The sequence below is a fragment of the Tamandua tetradactyla genome, chromosome 7 (assembly GCF_023851605.1).
Source record: "Tamandua tetradactyla isolate mTamTet1 chromosome 7, mTamTet1.pri, whole genome shotgun sequence".
NCBI classification, from domain to species: domain Eukaryota; kingdom Metazoa; phylum Chordata; class Mammalia; order Pilosa; family Myrmecophagidae; genus Tamandua; species Tamandua tetradactyla.
The window spans coordinates 87,613,811-87,632,728 of record NC_135333.1 but is presented as its reverse complement, the minus strand read 5'-3'; the positions used below and the strand labels follow the sequence as shown (position 1 = coordinate 87,632,728).

The 18,918-nt window shown below is 36.6% G+C and overlaps 1 protein-coding gene across 1 annotated transcript in view; it reads left to right on the top strand.

Moving 5' to 3' along the window:
- The window catches only part of BCAT1 (branched chain amino acid transaminase 1), a 168,394-nt gene that overhangs the window by 64,847 nt on the left and 84,629 nt on the right, over window positions 1-18,918 (top strand). The window contains exon 11 of the mRNA XM_077168221.1: window positions 1,239-1,272. Within this exon, the coding sequence (XP_077024336.1) occupies window positions 1,239-1,272 (34 nt within the window). The remainder of the gene's footprint in view (window positions 1-1,238; window positions 1,273-18,918) is intronic.

Here is an 18,918-nt window from a genome sequence, read left to right as displayed (position 1 = left end):
AATGTTTCAGTAATCATATTCATTTGTTAAATCCTGTCTTCTCTTTATAACTCCACCATTACCTTTGATCTTTCTATCCCTCTCTTTAGGGTTATTTGGGCTATGGCCAATCTAATTTTTTCATGTTAGAAGGGTCTGTCACCAATAAGGGGTAGGGGGATGGAACTATCTGATGTTCTGGAGAGGCTGGGCCCTCTAGGTTTTAGGACTTATCTGGTCCAGGGGCCCATCTGGATGTTGTGGGTTCTGGAACATTACACTAGTGCATGGAACCCTTGCAGAATCTTATGTATCATCCTAGGTGTTCTTCAGGATTGGCTGGAATGGTCCTGGTTGGGGTTTGGCAGGTTATGATAGGTAGCAAGGTCTAGCTGAAGCTTGCATAAGAGCAACCTCCAGAGTAGCTTCTTGACTCTATTTGAACTCTCACAGCCACCGATACTTTATTAGTTACACTTCTCTTCCCCTTTTTGGTCAGGGTTGAATTGTTGATCCCACAGTGCCAGGGCTGGATTCATCCCTGTAAGTCATCACTCTTGTCACCAGGGAGACTTTCCTCTTGGACGTCATGTCCCACATAGCAGGGGAGGGCAATGATTTCACTTGCAGAGTTGGGCTTAGAGAGGCTGAGGCCACATCTGAGCAACAAAAGAGGTCCTCCAGAAGTAACTCTTAGGCATACCTATAGGTAGGCTAAGCTTCTCCACTACCTACATAAGTTTCACAAGAGTAAGCTGCAAGATTAAGGGCATGGCCTATTGATTTGGGTGTCCCTAAAGTTTGATACAGTATCAGGGGATTCCCTGATGGTAAAGTTTAATAGTCCATATTTTTTCTACTATCCCTCAGGGGACTTTGCCAATGCTTTTTGATTATCTGCTTAATGTACTCTTGTATGTGTCCAGGTATTACATTAAGCTATGAAGGATTAAAGGACTTGTTTTCTTATTTTGGGCTCCCTCTGTTTCAATTGTTCAAATGAGCTATATAGATAGGTTGAGTTAGATTATGTACTACAGAAAATTTCTGTTCCAGACAAAATAAACCTTTCTTCCATTGGTCTCAAACAGTGTGTGGGGTTTAAAATATAGATAATGTCTTCCTTATCCTCTGTGTTCTAAATTAGTTTAACCCCCCCCCCCCCCATCGACTTTGTTCTTATCTCTAAATATCAGGTTTTTTGTTTGATTTTTTTTTTTTGCATGAGCAGGCACCAGAAATCGAACCCAGGTCTCCAGCATGGCAGGCAAGAACTCTGCCTGCTGAGCCACCGTGGCCTGCCCTCATCAGATTTTAATATATATATATATTTAAATATATATATATAAAAAACAGCCTCTCAAAATCCAGACATAATAATTACCACTCCAGACTAAATGTGTCTGCTCTAAAAGCTTACAATCTAGGCCCCTGTTTTCTTGTAAGCATTTTCTAAAGGAGACCATACCATTGTTGTTCTTTTGTTTCTGGCTTATTATGCCTCACCAAATATTTCACACGTTCATTCACATTGTTGCATGCCTCACAACTTCTGTTCCTTTTTGTAGTAGCACAACATTCGTTAATAAATATGCACCATTGTTTGCCAACCTACTTCTCAGTCAGTGCATTCTTCAGCCACCTGCGTTCATCGGGCATCGTGTAGAGGGCCCAATGTCCACAGTCCATCAACATTCTCAATTTTATATAATTTCATTATTCCCAAGAGAAAGAAAACCAATAAATACCCTCGCTAACTAGGAAATCTAAACCTCCTCTTAACTCTTGTCCCTCCCCCCATTATTTGCCTCTGCTATTGCTGTGGTAGTGCTGATGGTTTCCTTTTGAACATAGCTCATAGCATGCAGTAGCAATTTTCTCCCTGTACCCTGGACTTAAACACTCTTTACATATGAGTCATACCTTTGAAGTAGTTCTTACAAGAGCTACTTTATATTTCTAGTGTTGATCAGTGGGACACGTGGGTCTATACAACCCATTTCAATCTTGTTCATCTTCAGTGTGGTAATATTACTTATAGACCCACTAGGAAACTACCTTTACTTCTATCTATTCCCTTACTTTGGAGTTCAACCTCATTAGCTAACCGTTCACCCATCTCTAGCTTCTATGTATCTCTAAGTCCCCTGTATTTTGTGTTTTAAGCCTCTGAGTTTTTGGTGTCCATATCTAACCAAACTTACATTTGGAGAATCATAGCTATGTTGCCAGTGTTTCTTTTCTCTCCCAATGAAAGGTTGCCATTACTCTTTGATATTCCTGTGATTTGCCTTCATATTCACCTTTGCTCCTGTCATTTTGAGTCCTCTCTATTCTCCAGATAAGCTGTTTTCTTATGTCTTCTGCCTTTCCAAGTGCTGCATCTTCTGCAGTTTGCCCATCTGATAAGGTCTTAGTTACACTTCAAAATTTATCTCCTTTAGGAACCTTTCAAAGATCTCATACAACATCCCTTTCCCCAATTACAAACACACATTCACCCACTTCAATTATGATTCTTCTTCCCAGCTTCCATATTGCCTTTAAATTGCATTATAATTTAATGTGGCCTTTAAATTGCATTGTAATTCGTTGGGAAAAGAAAAGCCTGAATGGGATAGGAGCAGAATCTGTATGGATTGAAGGTTACCAGATGGAACATAAAATCCATTCTGTCACCTGTGGCTACAGCTTTGTTATTATGAATGATCATTAGGAATTACTGCATTTTTCTTGTTTTCGGTGAATCAGCTTGATGGCTTTTAGTTATATAAGACGTGAAAGGGCTCTGTCCTTTTTCTCTGCCAGCATCCCCAGCTGTCAGTTCCTGTGTGTGCACACTTAATTCACAGGTTCCATATTGCCCTGATTATTCGCTCCCTTGTCCATCTTCCCGGCCCCTCCTTGTTCTCAGATACATACTTCTCTACATGTTACAGGACTGCAAAGCTTTGCATGGCCATTCAAGAGACTTTAGAACAAGAATGGCAAATTGTTACCTGGTAGGCAGCACCGATTATATTTTATTGGCACTGTAGAAAGAGAGTGTACAACATGCAGGTTGTTCTTTTGTATTGCCAGGAATTATGTGCTGAATCTAAGAGGCATTTTAGCAAAGACAACATAAAATTATTGGCCATATGTACTTTGAATGTGAAGTAATGAACTGCTCATTACTCAGGTTTTGGTTTAGTGTTCTAGCTGGAATTCACAAGAAGATTAAAATTCTGCACATCACACTGATTGTCTTCCGCATGGGCTCAGAATACACTCCCACAGGCACAACCTGATTTGCCGCATGGTTCTGGCCCCATCTTACATCCCAGGGAGCAGAGCCAAGTAAGTGCGGCTTTGTGGCTGGTTTGCCAAAAGTGGAAGGTGTGGACCTGCTGCTGTGGTTTTGTAATGACACTGACAATAATATAATGACATCCTGGCCCATGCAGGCATGTTTTCTCTTTCCTCTTCATCTGTGGCCACCTACTTTTTTTTTTTTAATCATTCCATTCTACATATATAATCAGTAATTCTCAATATCATCACATAGTTGCATTATTCATCATTTCTTAGAACACTTGCATCAATTCAGAAAAAGAAATAAAAAGACAACTGAAAAAGAAATGAAACGATAACAGAAAAAAAAAAGATTATACATACCATACTCCTTACCCCTTCCTTTCATTGATCACTAGCATTTCAAACTAAATTTATTTTAACATTTGTTCCCCCATTCCTTATTTTTATTCCATGTGTTCTACTAGTCTGTTGACATGGTAGATAAAAGGAGCATCAGATACAAGGTTTTCACGATCACAGTCACATTGCGAAAGCTGTATCATTATTCAGTCATCCTCAAGAAACATGGCTACTGGAGCACAGCTCTACATTTTCAGGCAGTTCCCTCCAGCCTCTCCATTACATCTTGGATAACAAGGTGATATTACTTAATGCATAAGAATAACCTCCAGGATAACCTCTCGACTCTGTTTGGAATCTCTCAGCCATTGACACTTTGTCTCATTTCACTCTTCCCCCTTTGTGGCCACCTACTCTTGAGGAAAGAATATAACTTTTGTCTCTTCTAAAATCTGTTATCTCTTCTTTGAATTATTCCTCCTTGAGGAGATAAGTTGATTATCCATCAGCCAGGTGAAAAGTTTGATTGCTGAATGCCTAGTTCTAGACATTATGAAGACCTGTGATATCACATTTCTTGGATACATTTCAGAATGCTCTGATTTTACAGATACACATGATTTGTAGGATAAGAGGAATAAAGCTTAGTATATGTTATAGAGGCTTATAGAAGGTTACGGTCTATGACTGCCATTGTAACCAAAGTTGATTTTCATTCTTTTATAAAACTAAGATACCTAATTGAAAGTAAACTTGCTTTAACCCATGAGATTTAAGATGAAGTTATAGTGGTAATGAATCACAATTCTCTAGATCTGCAAAAATGTCAGTACACCAACACTCTCATTAATGGCAAAAATATTGATTATAGTAATGGAAATCCAAATAAGGAAAATAAAACACATATTTTGATCTTAAGTCATGTTGGCATCATGTATAAATCTGGTAGAATTTGGAAATGTTTATCCAGCATTCATCATTAGACAACAGAGTCCATATGGGAGGCTACATTCTTTAGAGAACTCTTTTTAATATGGATTAAGAAATCACTTATAGTCGTTACATTCTTTCATGTAAACCAGAAAGTGATAGGTTGACCCATTCTTATCTACCAGTAATTTTGTCAGTAATTCTGCCCTCCGAGGTCTTTAAAGCTCTTTAAGAGGAGGAACACAGCCCAGATCCAATGGAATAAAGGAGAAGTAGCATTGATTAGAGGGAGGAGAATTTGGCTCATGATCAACTAATTTTCTTTATATGTAATATGGTGGGTTTGGATTAAAATTCCCTGCTCTTCAGACTTGCTTTTGAAGCTGCAAACATTTCTTCAAAAGTCTTCTTTCCTGCAACCCCAACAAGCAAGACCGATAAAAGTGGAAATGGCTGAAAAGTAAAGACGTGAGAGCCAGAGCCCTACCCTCCTAGCTCATCTCCCACATTTTGAAATAGTTGTTGTCGTTGATGATTAAGATTGTTTACAACCACCAAATTCTCAAGTGTCAGGTTAATTTAAAATGAAAAGGATGTTCTGTTTGGACTAAAGAGCCAATTCAAATGAAAAGGGGCCAGAGTCCTAGAGCTTCAGGCAAACACATACGCCTGCCTCGTGCCCCGGGAAGAGCAGCCCCCAGTCCTCTGTTGCAGGCTCTGTGAACACAGGGAAGGCTGCGTAGACGGTGGTTCAAAACCAGGACTGTGGTGCGAGAGCCACCTTGATTCCAGGCTGGGCTCTACCTTTCGGTACCTGCAACTTTGAGCAAGATTTTAATTTCTCTAATGCTCAGTTTCGTAATCCATAAAATGAGGTTTTGGCAGACAGCGCTGGCATGCAGCAGCAGTTCAAGGAGTGAGACCTCATTTGAGCAGAGAGGTTTGCTTAGTGGATGAGTGAATGAATGAATAAAGAACTAGCTTTCTGTTTCTGGCATCTGGAATAGCTTTACATTCCATTGAATTCAGTTTTCAATATTAAAATTCAGCTTTGCTAAAAGAAATTATTTTTGTTGATATAAATAGTCAGATTCTGATTATTTTAAGGCATAAGAAAAATTGGTATATTGGCATGGTTCAAGCTACTTAGAGAATAAAGTCATTCTTAAGAATCAGAAGGCTTGAGGATTTAATATTTTTGTTTGTGAAAATAAAAGTCTCTCAAGAAGGGGGATTTTAGAGTGGGAATTCTCAGACTCGAGTAGGCAGCCGAATCACGTGAGTGTGCTTACTGAAAGACAGGCTGCTGGCACTCAGCCTTAGGGTTTCTGATTCAGTAAGTCTCAGGTTCAGTCCGAAAATTTGCATTTCTAACTTGTTACCAAGTGACACTGAGGCTACTTCTCTGGGGACTTCACTTTGAAAATCAATTCTGTAGAGTAAAGATAACAACATTAAGCAGTTTAATGGAATTATTTCTTTTGGCGTGCAGAAAACTAAATACAGAAATAGTAATGAAAAGGCATATATACTTCAATATATAAAGGACTTCTATCAGCTGTGAATTTGAGTATAACAATGAGGATAAAGTGTGTGATTCTTTCCAGGTATTTTAAAAATCTCCCTATATATGACTTTTCTTCTCTCCCCCCTACTCCATTCCTCCCTCCTCCTTCCTCTTTCCTTCCTCTTCTTTAAGTTTATTTTGACTGTGGATATGCTTTTAATGTTTAAAACAGAAGTGAACCTTTTATACAACCTTGGTTCTATTATTAGGTTTGGTTTATGAGCTATTCTTGCACTGCCAGCTCGTATACTGAAACATGCTTTCTTGCTTTTGTTATAGTATGGAAGAGAAGAGAGCGACTGGACAATCACAGTGTCCTGAATGAAAAACACAAGATACCATCTGTATGTCATTAGGACAAACTGTTCCACTTGAATTATGATAGATTTTTTTGATTACTTGTTTGTAGTTGTGCATCACGTAGTCTTTGTATTATCGATGTGTTACCTACCGGGCTGATTGTTTCCTCATGCCAGAGAATAGGAATTGCAATCATAAAACAGCATCTCAAAAACTTGGTTGTAGACACTTTACCTTCTCTTAGAAAGATGATAATGTAAGCCATATACCATAGAATTTTCCTCAATAATATAGTGCCTCCCTTAGTATTGTACTCAGATATGAAAATGTGTATTCATTTGTTCTTTAGCCTAAGTGTGTTCTGCTCTTCAACCAAATGAGACTTTTTTTTTAATGTTCAAAAGTTGATATGAGTAAATTTCATAGGTTTCATTTCCTGTGATAAATCTTCATCCCCAGAAGGTGTCTCCATGTGATTCCAGCTCATCCTGTGTGCCAATAAGACCTAGACACGTTTCCACCATTGACCTTCCATTATATTGTAACTGGCTGTTGGTCAGGTTCCACTACAAGTCTAAGGGTCTTGTGCCTTATAGATGCTTGTTTCCCTAATGCCTGGCATGTAGTCAGCAAATGCTTTGTGTAATGAGTGAATGAACATTTAGCTTCTGTAGAAGTGTACCTTTGTTGTTCCTATATTACGAAACCTCATAAATAGAATTTGATAGTGATTCTGGCGTTGAATATATTTACCTCATTTTGTCTTTACTTTTTATGGACTAATAAACCATTACAGATACTCAGAGGCATAGTTAATTGGAGGAATTGTTTCCTAGTTGAAGACTCTTGGACTTGAAGGCATAGAATTTTGAGAGGTCGTGTTATTATAACTACCAAAGGTAAATGATAAAAGTTTTATATTATATGTTAAATAAGAGTAAATCAGCATATTTAGGTTTCTGAGAGAAAGTAAAGAGATGTGCTCTGGTTTGGACTCTGGTTAATAGGTGCTTTTTCCTGTTGAATGGGGATTGGATGGGCTTGTGGTTAGGGTACAGGGAGAGCATGATATTTTCTTCATTTAGGAGCCATGAATTAAAATTGTATCCTTCCTGGTTTATTTATGGGAAAGTCAAGTCTTGATAGAAAGCATTTACCTTTCTAAGGTCAACTCTCAGACGTATTTTTGGGTTTTCCTCAGCCCTAATCACTTTCATCTTGCTGATCATATTACATTCTCTTTTTAGAGCAAGGGAGAGAACAAAAACACTTTGAAAGTTTGATACATTGGAAAAGTTTCCTTAAGGTATTTAGCAATACTTAGCAAATGGGGCTTTGATTCTTTTCCAAGACTTTTAGCTATAGGGTCTTTTTTAGATATGAATGGTAAAATGAAAATTAGGGAAGTGCAAGATGAAAAGGAATGGTAAAAATATCTTTTAGGGGGTTTTAAATTGGTGATCTGAAATCTTGAAATTATCTGCTCCTTTCAGGCCTTAGGTGCTTCTGACTCTCTGCATGTGTTGGCCAAATTCTAAAGATATGCTTTTGCTTTAGTTAAATGCTTTGAACTCATTTTTTAATATAGAGGTCTAGAAAAGGACTTCCAGGTATTTTTAACCTGTCATGTAGCACATAACCAGAGCTTGATTCCTATGATACGTGGAAATTATATGCTTACCATAAATGCATTTTATTCTTTGCATCTCTAGAGTTTGTGTGGCAAGACACATGCATTATGAAAGTTAGAGAACAATAATATGTATTTGTCGTTATTTTGTGTGCTTTATTTCGTGAAACCTTAAGGTAAGCATTTTAGGCTCTCCATCTTACCTTAGTGAAAACTAGGGATATGTATTTTTTAAAAACTGCGGCTCCCCTAACACAGAGAACACACTCTACCATTCTTGTTAAGTAGTAGGACCGGAGAAATTGACCTAAACACTAATTTGTTAAATAGACTTAAAAGGAACATCTGCACATCTTTTTCCTTGTGCACTATTTGTTTAATTGCAGTGGATTCATACAGCAAGAGTAGCACATTATAACTAGGCAATTATCCATTCTTTAGGACTTAGTTATCTAACACTAATTGATCGTTTAAGGCATAAGATAGTCTAGCTTGAGGAACATGTGAGTCCAATCTGCTCAAAGAGCTCAACAAATTAATATTGTTGCTGATATTTGCATAATTGGGTGCAATTATTTAATGTTTAATTGGGTTGATCAAATGAGATTCAGCAATTCACGTGTACATGAATATAAACAGAACTGGTGGCACTTAAAATGATAATGATTAACTTATTTTGCATGTTTCTTCCTCCACTTTATTCGGTGATTACATTTCAGATCGACTTTTATCAGTTTTTTCCAAAACACATCGAGAGAAATCAAGATTTTATAATGAAGTTCTCAGACTTAGACAAAACCTGAGCATTTCATAAAGATATCTGCTGTTAGAAATTTCATTTTTTTACAGTCATTGTTTAAGGATTCAACTCCTGAAACACAAAAGAAGAGAAAACTTCAGGGAAGTGTATTGTGCTCTCTGGTACAATGCAGCTGGCAGCAATGAATAAATTAATAATACCTGCTTTAGCCTTTGCTTTCAAAAGCACACAGGAAAGTAACAGGAAAAGAGAAATAAATGACTGAGAAATCTTGTTAGGAATTCATGTTTTTCTTCTACCTGGTAAACATTCTCTGTTCTTTTCTCAAAAGATAACTATTGAAGGGGAAGAAAATCAGAGGCAGCCACAAAAAAGCACAGTGTAACATCAACTGCGATGCAGCCATCCCGGAGACGTGGGGAGCCTACATTATATGCCCAGGTTTACAATACTTTACCATATTAGCTTTGTTGCTAGATAGAATTGTACCTAAACAAGCAGTCTTGCTTTCCTCAAATCAGGACACTCTTGGGCACTTGGTGGGCAATTAATGAGTCTGTCTTCCCCAGAAGTACTAGAGAAACCTTTTGTCAAAGCTCCTCTAGGGAATTATGCTATGAAATCAGCTGCCCAAAAAGTCTATTTTTCCCATCCCCACTCAGTGCTTAATCACTGTATTCTTTTTCCTTAAAATATTCCTTTTTAAAAACTTACATGTTCAGTTTACCCCTATGATTGGGAAAATATATTTTAATAGGGAACAGCAACGTTTGTTCACTTTCAGTGAAATAAATAACTGAAAGTAGCATTTTCTAAAATGTTTAGAGCAATAATATCTTTATTGGCTGCATTAAGGCAAAGAAAGGGTTTAGGTAAGGCTTAGAGAAACATTAAGACCCCCTTATCCTGTGTCCCAATTCTTTTAGTACAAAGAACTCTTGCAACGTGGATTTCTTACGGGGATATGCAAAGAGTCAAATTATAAATACTAATGCTAGAAAAAAATATATATTTTTTATTAGAGAAGCTATGGGCTTACAAAAGGGTTGTGCATAAAAGACAGGATTCCCATACATCACCCTACTTGCACCTTGGATTGGTGTGTCACATTTGTTACAGTTGATGAAAGCATAATTGTAGTATTACCTATAGTCCATGATTTAGTTTAGGATTCACTGTCTGTGTTGTGTAGTCCATGGATTTTTTTTTTTAATTTTTAATCTAGTAACATATACAACCTAAATTTTCTTCTTTTAACCACATTTCAAATATATAATTCAGTGCAATCACATTCACAATGATGTGCCACTGCCATCATTCATTACCAAAACTTTCCTGTTGTCCCACATAGAAACTCTGTCCATTTTATTAACTCCCTATTCCCTATTCCCTATTCCCCACCCTGTCCCCTGGCAACCTGCATTCTAGATTCTGATTGAGACTAGTGAGCACTTTATAAAAATCTATCTGTTTTTATAAAGATAGAATTTGTTCAGTTATCTGTTTTCCAGATATCTCCCCCAAAGGGAGGCAAAGGGTACCAGTTTTTCAATAAAAATTATTAATTGACCAATGTCAATTAATATATAGTTGCTTTGATCAGTTAATTTTATCAGTTGGTTAAGTACACACAAATGTTCATGTAGCACAACCAGCAATATGGATCAGGAAGTTAGTTTTAGAAACTAAATGGTACATAGACATTATCCACATGGAATTTATAGTCTACTGCTTGAATTAATTTTAGATGGAAAAGCAATATTTAATACAGTTAGATAATAGAGTGTAAGGCCAAAGCATATCTCTTATCAAGAAGCCAATGAACACTTTTTTTTTTTTTAAGGAAATTCATCCTTTTTTCATACCTTCCTTTTTCTAGTACAAAACTGCTTAGTAATGTTATTTAGAATTATTCAGCCACTGCTTACTTGGTATGAATTAACTATTTCCATTTTATTGCTGCCAAGCTAGTACATTGGTTGACTGTATTTTGGAGCAGTGTTGAGTTGATACGGACTATCTAACAAAAGTACACCTCAGAAAACAGCATCCTTGCTGATTTTTTTAAATTCAAAGCCAGATAATATTGAAATATACAAATAAAATTATCCTAGAGTTTAGTTTTTTGGAAATGTATATTATGAGTTAAGCTGCTTCAAGGTGTTAGCTTGAAGGTGAGGGATCCAACTACATAGAAAAATCACAAGTGGAAGGACTAATAGAACCATGATTTTTCAGCTTGAGGTTTTAAAAAAGAATGGCCCTGTAAAGTATTGCAAAGGGATACGTTTTTCTCATTGCCAAAAAGCCTATTTAAAATTATCAAAGATAGAAGAAAGTGATTTTTGTTTCCATCTTCAGCATGTATATCATAATAAAAGACTTCTCAGATATTTAATATTTGGGGGATAATAATGAAACCTATCAGTCAGGATATATTAGTACTCATGATTAAATATATCCCTAGGATCAGATATATGTAAACATATTTGTTTTTAAAAATGTTGATAAAGGCATCAAATTCAGTCTTAGAAATTGAAGTGGTCTTTAAAACCTGCTGGATACAAGTATTGAAGTTTTAAGTTATCTTATTCTGCCTGAAATTGTATTTTTTAATACCACAGTAGACCCAATTTATAAGACCTATAACTTGAGTTGCATAATAGTCAAGCTATGTAATCCACACTGTGTGTGGCAGTAATTGATTGCAAGGTATGATATAGGAATGAATTAAATTAAAATTTCATTGACAGATGTCTCTGCACATCACCCTATGTGGTTGATAGTAATTAATTTGCCATCATAGTGTTTAGAGCACGATACCTTGCATGCACTTTCAGAATGACTAGGCTTCTTGTGACCCATACAGCTCTTTGAATTATGGAGAAAAATTGAATTAGAAGGTGCCAGAGGAAGAGCAACTGGAGGTTGAGAAATAAAGGAAAGATGGAGATGGCGGGGGGCGGGGGGTGCGATGGGAGGGGAGGAGAAGGATCAGAATTGCTTCCCTGTTGTTCAGGGGAGCTTTTTCCTTATTCTCCCAGGCATTGGGATCTTTAACTATCAGTGTTTTAGTGCCAAATGCAAGTAGTGCTAATTAAGAAGCGATTAAAGATAGTGGCCAGTTCATCCGATATTAGAAATAGGATACAATTTTGAGGTTATACACTCGTACTGTTAGATGGAAAACAGTTTAGATTACTACTGATTTGGTTAAGACTATTTTGTAATTGCATTATACCTATAAAATCTGTTGGTTCATTTCTTCAGCCATTTTATCCTTTCAATGATGAATGAATTTTCTAGTGGTTAAATAAAAGAATAAATGACAAGGAGTAGATTATGACTTTTTCATTTATTTCTTAGAATATTGTTTACCACTATCATGCTTTCCTTGGTGTAGGTTAGTCAATTTGGAAACGGGATGAATATTATCATTCATTTTTTAAAGAAAATGGCCTAGAATTTGCTGCAGTTTTCTCAAGACAGTTTCACATGGCTATTAAAGTCATTCTTAGGGTTCTGGAAAGCAGGCAAACATCTGCCTCAGTTTCTCCTTCACTGATAAGTTTTTGAAGAGTTCAGGATTTTTCACAAAAGAATGGTTTAAGTGGATTTTTAATCTTTTTCAGGTCTTACTCTGTATGCATGTGTAATTTCTGCAGATGTTTTCCTTGTGATTTTTCAAGAATAAATGATCACACAATTCACCCAGTTAGCTAATACATGAAGCCTGACCAACTGTTTGAAGAATTTGTGCTTAGTTGTTATGGCGGCTAAGGGAAAATATGTAGCTTGAAGAAATTGCTTTTAGATAGGAACAGGAAACTATTAGCTCAACTATGGAATTTTTGGTATCTGTTCTCTTGTATGTGAATCATATTGCAATTAACATTGTAATAGTAAAACCCAACCATTGCAACTCTTAAATTTCTCTGGATGTGTTATGATTGTTGAACTTTTCTCTCAGAAAAGTTAGGTTGAAAGAAATTGACACTTTGTAAATGAGGCTTGGCTTTCATTAAAAATTGTTTGAATTAAAGATTATATTAAAAGGATTTAAACTCACTAAGTGTGTAATAATACAAATGTAGAATTTAAAGTGGGTAAAGTAAAGGAAACTACCTCATTCTTCTTTGAAGGTTTTGTAGAAGCACAATTAAATATTCTAAAATGACTTTGTTACACATGAGCCATCTGGTGCAAAAGAAGTCTATATTTTTAAGTCTGAAGGACCAGGAACAAATGTATTGTGCTGGCAATAGATTCATTCTTCATTGTTTGCAGTTTCCTCATAAAATCTGTAATTATGTACTGTTCCTGTCATCAATAAAACAACTTGAAGCAATCCTGTTTGTGTAGTCTTATGAGGTCAGCAGGGTGGGGAGCAGGAAATAATAATGCTCAGTTTCCATTTTTATGAGGCTCTATGGTTTTTGGTCGGTGGGTATAAATGTAGTGTGGTATCTCAAAATCAAAACAATGCTTAGAAAGTGTAAAGAATTGAGCACATAAGAAAGAAGAGCTGAAAACAAAACTGGATAGAGCACGTTTCATGTTTTCAAAAATCTGGATAAGAAATATAATAGACTTTTAAAAATTGTCCTCTCCTCTGGGAATGGATTTATCATTAGTAAAACTTGGCCTTGTCTTTTGACTTATACACAAAATAAGGGGAATGGATTGCCTCTTCCCATTCACCTTCAAAATAGATATACCTCATGGAAAAAACCACATACCCACTTGTAGTTAAATAGTTTTAGAGTAAAAGACACTACATAAAGCCAAAGATACTGGGTCTAAACCTAGGGAACATCAATGATAGGTCATTTCAGTCAAACTAGGCATTGTATACGTTGCCCTCAAAAGTACATATTTTTGAGAGTAAAACCAAACATGAATTTATTCAAGCATCACATATTTTTGACCACTTTCATGTGATTTGTCCAAATAATTGCAGTCACAACAAAACCTTGGTGTCAAGGTGCTCATTGACCCTCTTCTCCAAACTTGTCAACTTGTGAAATTATTGGCCTTCATCAAGATCTTTATAAAAAATTACAGTGTTTGGAAGGTCCAGGTGAACTTCATTAGACAAATTCTCACTGTTAAGGCATAACTCCCAGAAGAGTGACACAGACCTGTCATTCCTGAAGGTGATGACATGCATTTACTGGAGCTCCTATGATTTATCAGAATGGACAGCCGTCTCTATCAGGTGGGAGCCTCTTCTACATCAGCTTACCAACAGAAATGAAAATAGGAAAATTTCCAACTTATATCATTTTTCTGCTGAGTCAATTAGATTTGATCTTTAAGTATATTTTTCTGGTCGTGAAGGTACCTGATTTCAAATTCATGTCATATGTGTCTTATACCATGACAGTCTGTCTTGAGGTGAAATGTGCTATTGGAGCCTGACTTTATAATGGTGACAACTCGCAGGATCCCATTTCTGTAACCCAAGAAACCCAGAGCTGAGATATAGGTGTTACTATATGTCTGTAGAATGATCACTGGCTTTTTTTCTAGCTATGCCCACATGTTGACTGAAAACCTATGATCATCCTCTCCGAAGGCTTTATCTCTAAATCAGAAAAGTTTTGGAAATACTTGTAGGTTAACTCATGAAAAAATTTTTGCATTGAAAGATTTAGTCTAATGGCTTGTTTCCTGTATGCAATGTAATTATTATTATTATTATTTTATTTATTAATTAAAAAATTAAACAAACAACATTAAGATATCATTCCATTCTACATATATAATCAGTAATTCTTAATATCATCACATAGTTGCATATTCATCATTTCTTAGAACATTTGCATTGATTTAGAAAAAGAAATAAAAAGACAACAGAAAAAGAAATAAAACGATAATAGAGAAAAAAAAGTTATACATACCATAACCCTTACCCCTTGCTTTCATTTACCACTAGCATTTCAAACTAAATTTATTTTAACATTTGTTCCCCCTGTTATTTATTTTTATTCCATATGTTCTACTCTTTTGTTGATATGGTAGATGAAGGGAGCGTCAGACACAAGGTTTTCACATTCACAGAGTCACATTGTGAAAGCTATATCATTGTTCAATCATCATCAAGAAACATGGCTACTGGAACACAGCTCTACATTTTCTCCACTACATCTTGAACAAGGTGATATCTATTTAATGCGTACGAATAACCTCCAGGATAACCGCTCGACTCTGTTTGGAATCTCTCAGCCATTGATGTTTAGTCTCATTTCTTTCTTCCCCCTTTTGGTTGAGAAGGTTCTCTCAATCCCTTGATGTTAATTCTCAGCTCATTCTAGGGGTTTTCTTAATCCCTTGATGCTGAGTCTCAGCTCACTCCAGGATCTCTGTCCCACGTCGCCAGGAAGGTCCACACCCCTGGGAGTCATGTCCCATGCAGAGAGGGGGAGGGTGGTGAGACTGCTCATTGTGTTGGCTGGAGAGAGAGGCCACATCTGAGCAACAAAAGAGGCTCTCTTAGGGGTGACTCTTAGGCCTAAATTTTAAGAAGACTTGACCTATCTTTTGTGGGGTTAAGTTTCATATGAACAAACCCCAAGACTGGGGTCTCAGCCCATAGCTTTGGTTGTCCACACTGCTTGTAAGAATATCAAAAATTCAACTTGGGGAAGTTGAATTTCTCCCTGCTCTCACCATTCCCCGAAAGGGACTTTGCAAATACTTTTCCACTCACTGATCGAATCACTCTGGGATTCATCAGGGCATCACTCTGGACAAACCAACAAAATCTCATGTCCTACCTGAGATTCCAAGTACTTATGGCATTCAATCAAACTATCTACATAAGTTATATTAGGAAATGCACTAGTCAAAATATAAATTTTGTAACAAATACTTTTTGCTTTAGTCTCACACATAAGGTGACATTTTAAAATATTAATTACCATCTATTTTCAGCACCCTGCAATAATGACATTCCTTTGTTCTTCCTCATGCAAAAACATTTTTAAAATTTGTACATTGTACATTTCACTATTATTATACACTCTAGGCATTCCTAGATTATACCATCTCAATCTTTAACATCTATCTTTCTTTCTGATTTCATTTATGTCCCCATCCCTCCTCCCTCTATCATTTTCACATGCAGCTTCATTCAGTGTTTTAACATAATTATATTACAGTTAGGTAGTATTGTGCTGTCCATTTCTGAGTTTTTGTATCCAGTCTTGTCACACAGTCTGTATCCCTTCAGCTCCAATTACCCAATATCTTACCCTGTTTCTATCTCCCGATGGTCTCTGTTACCAACGACATATTCCAAGTTTATTCACTAATGTCAGTTCATGTTAGTGAGACCATACAGTATTTGTCCTTGAGTTTTTGGCTAGTCTCACTCAGCATAATGTTCTCAAGGTCCATCCATGCTGTTGCATACTTCATAAATTTATTCTGTCTTAAAGCTGCATAATATTCCATCGTATGTATATACCACAGTTTGTTTAGCTGCTCCTCTGTTGATTGACATTTTGGCTGTTTCCATCTCTTTGCAATTGTAAATAATGTTGCTATAAACATTGGTGTGCAAGTGTCTGTTTGTGTCTTTGCCCTTAAGTCCTCTGAGTAGATACCTAGCAGTGATATTGCTGGGTCATATGGCAATTCTATATTCAGCTTTTTGAGGAACCGCCAAACTGCCTTCCACAGCGGTTGCACCATTTGACATTCCCACCAACAGTGAATAAGTGTGCCTCTTTCACCGCATCCTCTCCAGCACTTGTCATTTTCTGTTTTGTTGATAATGGCCATTCTGGTGGGTGTGAGATGATATCTCATTGTGGTTTTGATTTGCATTTCTCTCATGGCCAGGAACGTTGAGCATCTCTTCATGTGCCTTTTGGCCATTTGTATTTCCTCTTCTGAGAAGTGTCTGTTCAAGTCTTTTTCCCATTTTGTAATTGGATTGGCTGTCTTTTTGTTGTTGAGTTGAACAATCTCTTTATAAATTCTGGATACTAGACCTTTTTATCTGATATGTTGTTTCCAAATATTGTCTCCCATTGTGTAGGCTGCCTTTTTACTTTCTTGATGAAGTTCTTTGATGCACGAAAGTGATTAATTTTGAGGAGTTCCCATTTATTTATTTCTTCAGTGCTCTTGCTTTAGGTGTAAGGTCTATAAAACTGCCTCCAATTATAAGATTTATAAGATATCTCCCTACATTTTCCTTTAACTGTGCAATGTAATTATTTTTAAAGCTGAATGTTTAAATTAACAAAGGAAGGTTAAGCTGCATTTATTTTAAAGATAGCTACATAATCTAGTAAACACTTCTCATCAAAGGCACATGCTAATGATACACGGAGGTGGTGCATGCTCTAATCGCTGGTTTCTTCCAAGACATGGCAGAATGTAACAAAATATTCCTTAATACACAGGTAGCCTAATAATAAAGACAATGGTGAAGAGCCATTCGCTGACAGTGTAACCTTGAACAAGTTACATAATGAGTAAAGTGGAGTATAAGAATCCATTTTATAAGAATGAATTAATATTTTTAAAGGGCTTAGAACAGTTCGTGTGCAAAGTGTGAACCGATGACATTTCATTAGAAAGGAATGAATAAACCCAAAGACAAGTAAGAATTCACAGGTGACCTACAAAAGTGTTGTACGAGGAAACTGGTTATCAGCCCCGCCCTGTATGTGATTTGGTGCCTGGTGGAGGCAGTGAAAACTCACCACAGAACAAGTGGTATAATTTGGCTTCCCAAACTGCTTAGGGTCAGTTGTCAACATAATATCAACTCAAGCATGGAGGTAAAAGAGCTAGGTTAAGCAATGATTGAGAAATGTTCCCCAGTGGACTTAGATGTTTTTATAGTTTTTAAAAATGCAAGTTAACTTCCATGTTCCACATGAATACAACATTCTCATTTATGGTTTCTTCTTCTAATGAAGAAATTGTGTGCTGTATTTTCCCTTCACTCAGATATCTAACCTAACGCATGCCTAGCAGTTAAGAAAAATTGTCATTCACACAGGGCACCAGACATAGCACCTAAGAGAAAATAAGAATTCTCAGACTGGAAATCTCGCAAAAGCAAAATGGTCTAAGCTAAAGCAGGTATCACTGCAATTTCAGGCATCAGTAAGGGAAATATTTCTGAGGGTTGGGCCCTTAAATGCCCCATAAATTATAATTAGTTTAGTGTCTCTGTCCAAGTCCTTTGAACACAACCTCACCAGAGTAGATGGAAATGACTTCTTTTTTGGTATAATTGAGGGATAGATTACACGTAAGCATCCACCCTGGTGAGAAAATCAGTTTTATGGTTTTACTGAATGCATGGCTACCAGTGTCATCACGAGAGCTCACGCCAGGGAATGACTGGGTCCAACTCGATACTTGCTGGTACTTTCACTATCACACTTAATGTAGGAAAAATCTTGTTGTCGTTGGACTTTTATTTACCTATCTTCCACACTTATTAGAGTTACATTTTGCAGGAGTTTTCTTAAACTCCTGAATAAAGGGAATAAATTGGTCTGCTTTCCCAGTGAGATTTGTCAAGGCAATAAAACCTGCAGGAAAAAGTCAAATGAGGTTAAGTGAATCATCCAAACAGCTCCTCTCCAGTTTGGTTCTAAGGCAAGGAGAAAGTCATCTTAGTTATTCTAGGAAGAGAGAGGACAGTATTTTTCTTGGACTTGCTTCTATCATAATCATAGCCATTATTGGTTAATTTTTGCATTTTCCATAAGAAAGTTTTTCCCTTAATGCAAACTTTTTGTAATGGCAATGATCCTCGTCCTGTTAATACTCAACAATTACTCTTTTTTTGCTAATCACTGATTTGAATGGCTCATATTCACAGTCAACTGTATGAAGGCCATAGAAAGTGCTGCTTTTGTATTTCCATTTTCATCTAGGTGACTATGTGGACTTGAAATTATTTATGTCAATGTTTGTCTCTCCTACTAGACTAGCAAAACTCTTCAAAGGATTATATCTTTCTCATTTTCCTGTCTTTCCAGAAAAAAAATGATTTAACCATATAAGTATGTATCAAGCACCTAGCAAGAGTGCCTAATAATATCTAGTAGGTATCCATTATTTGGCAGCCATGCCTTTCAT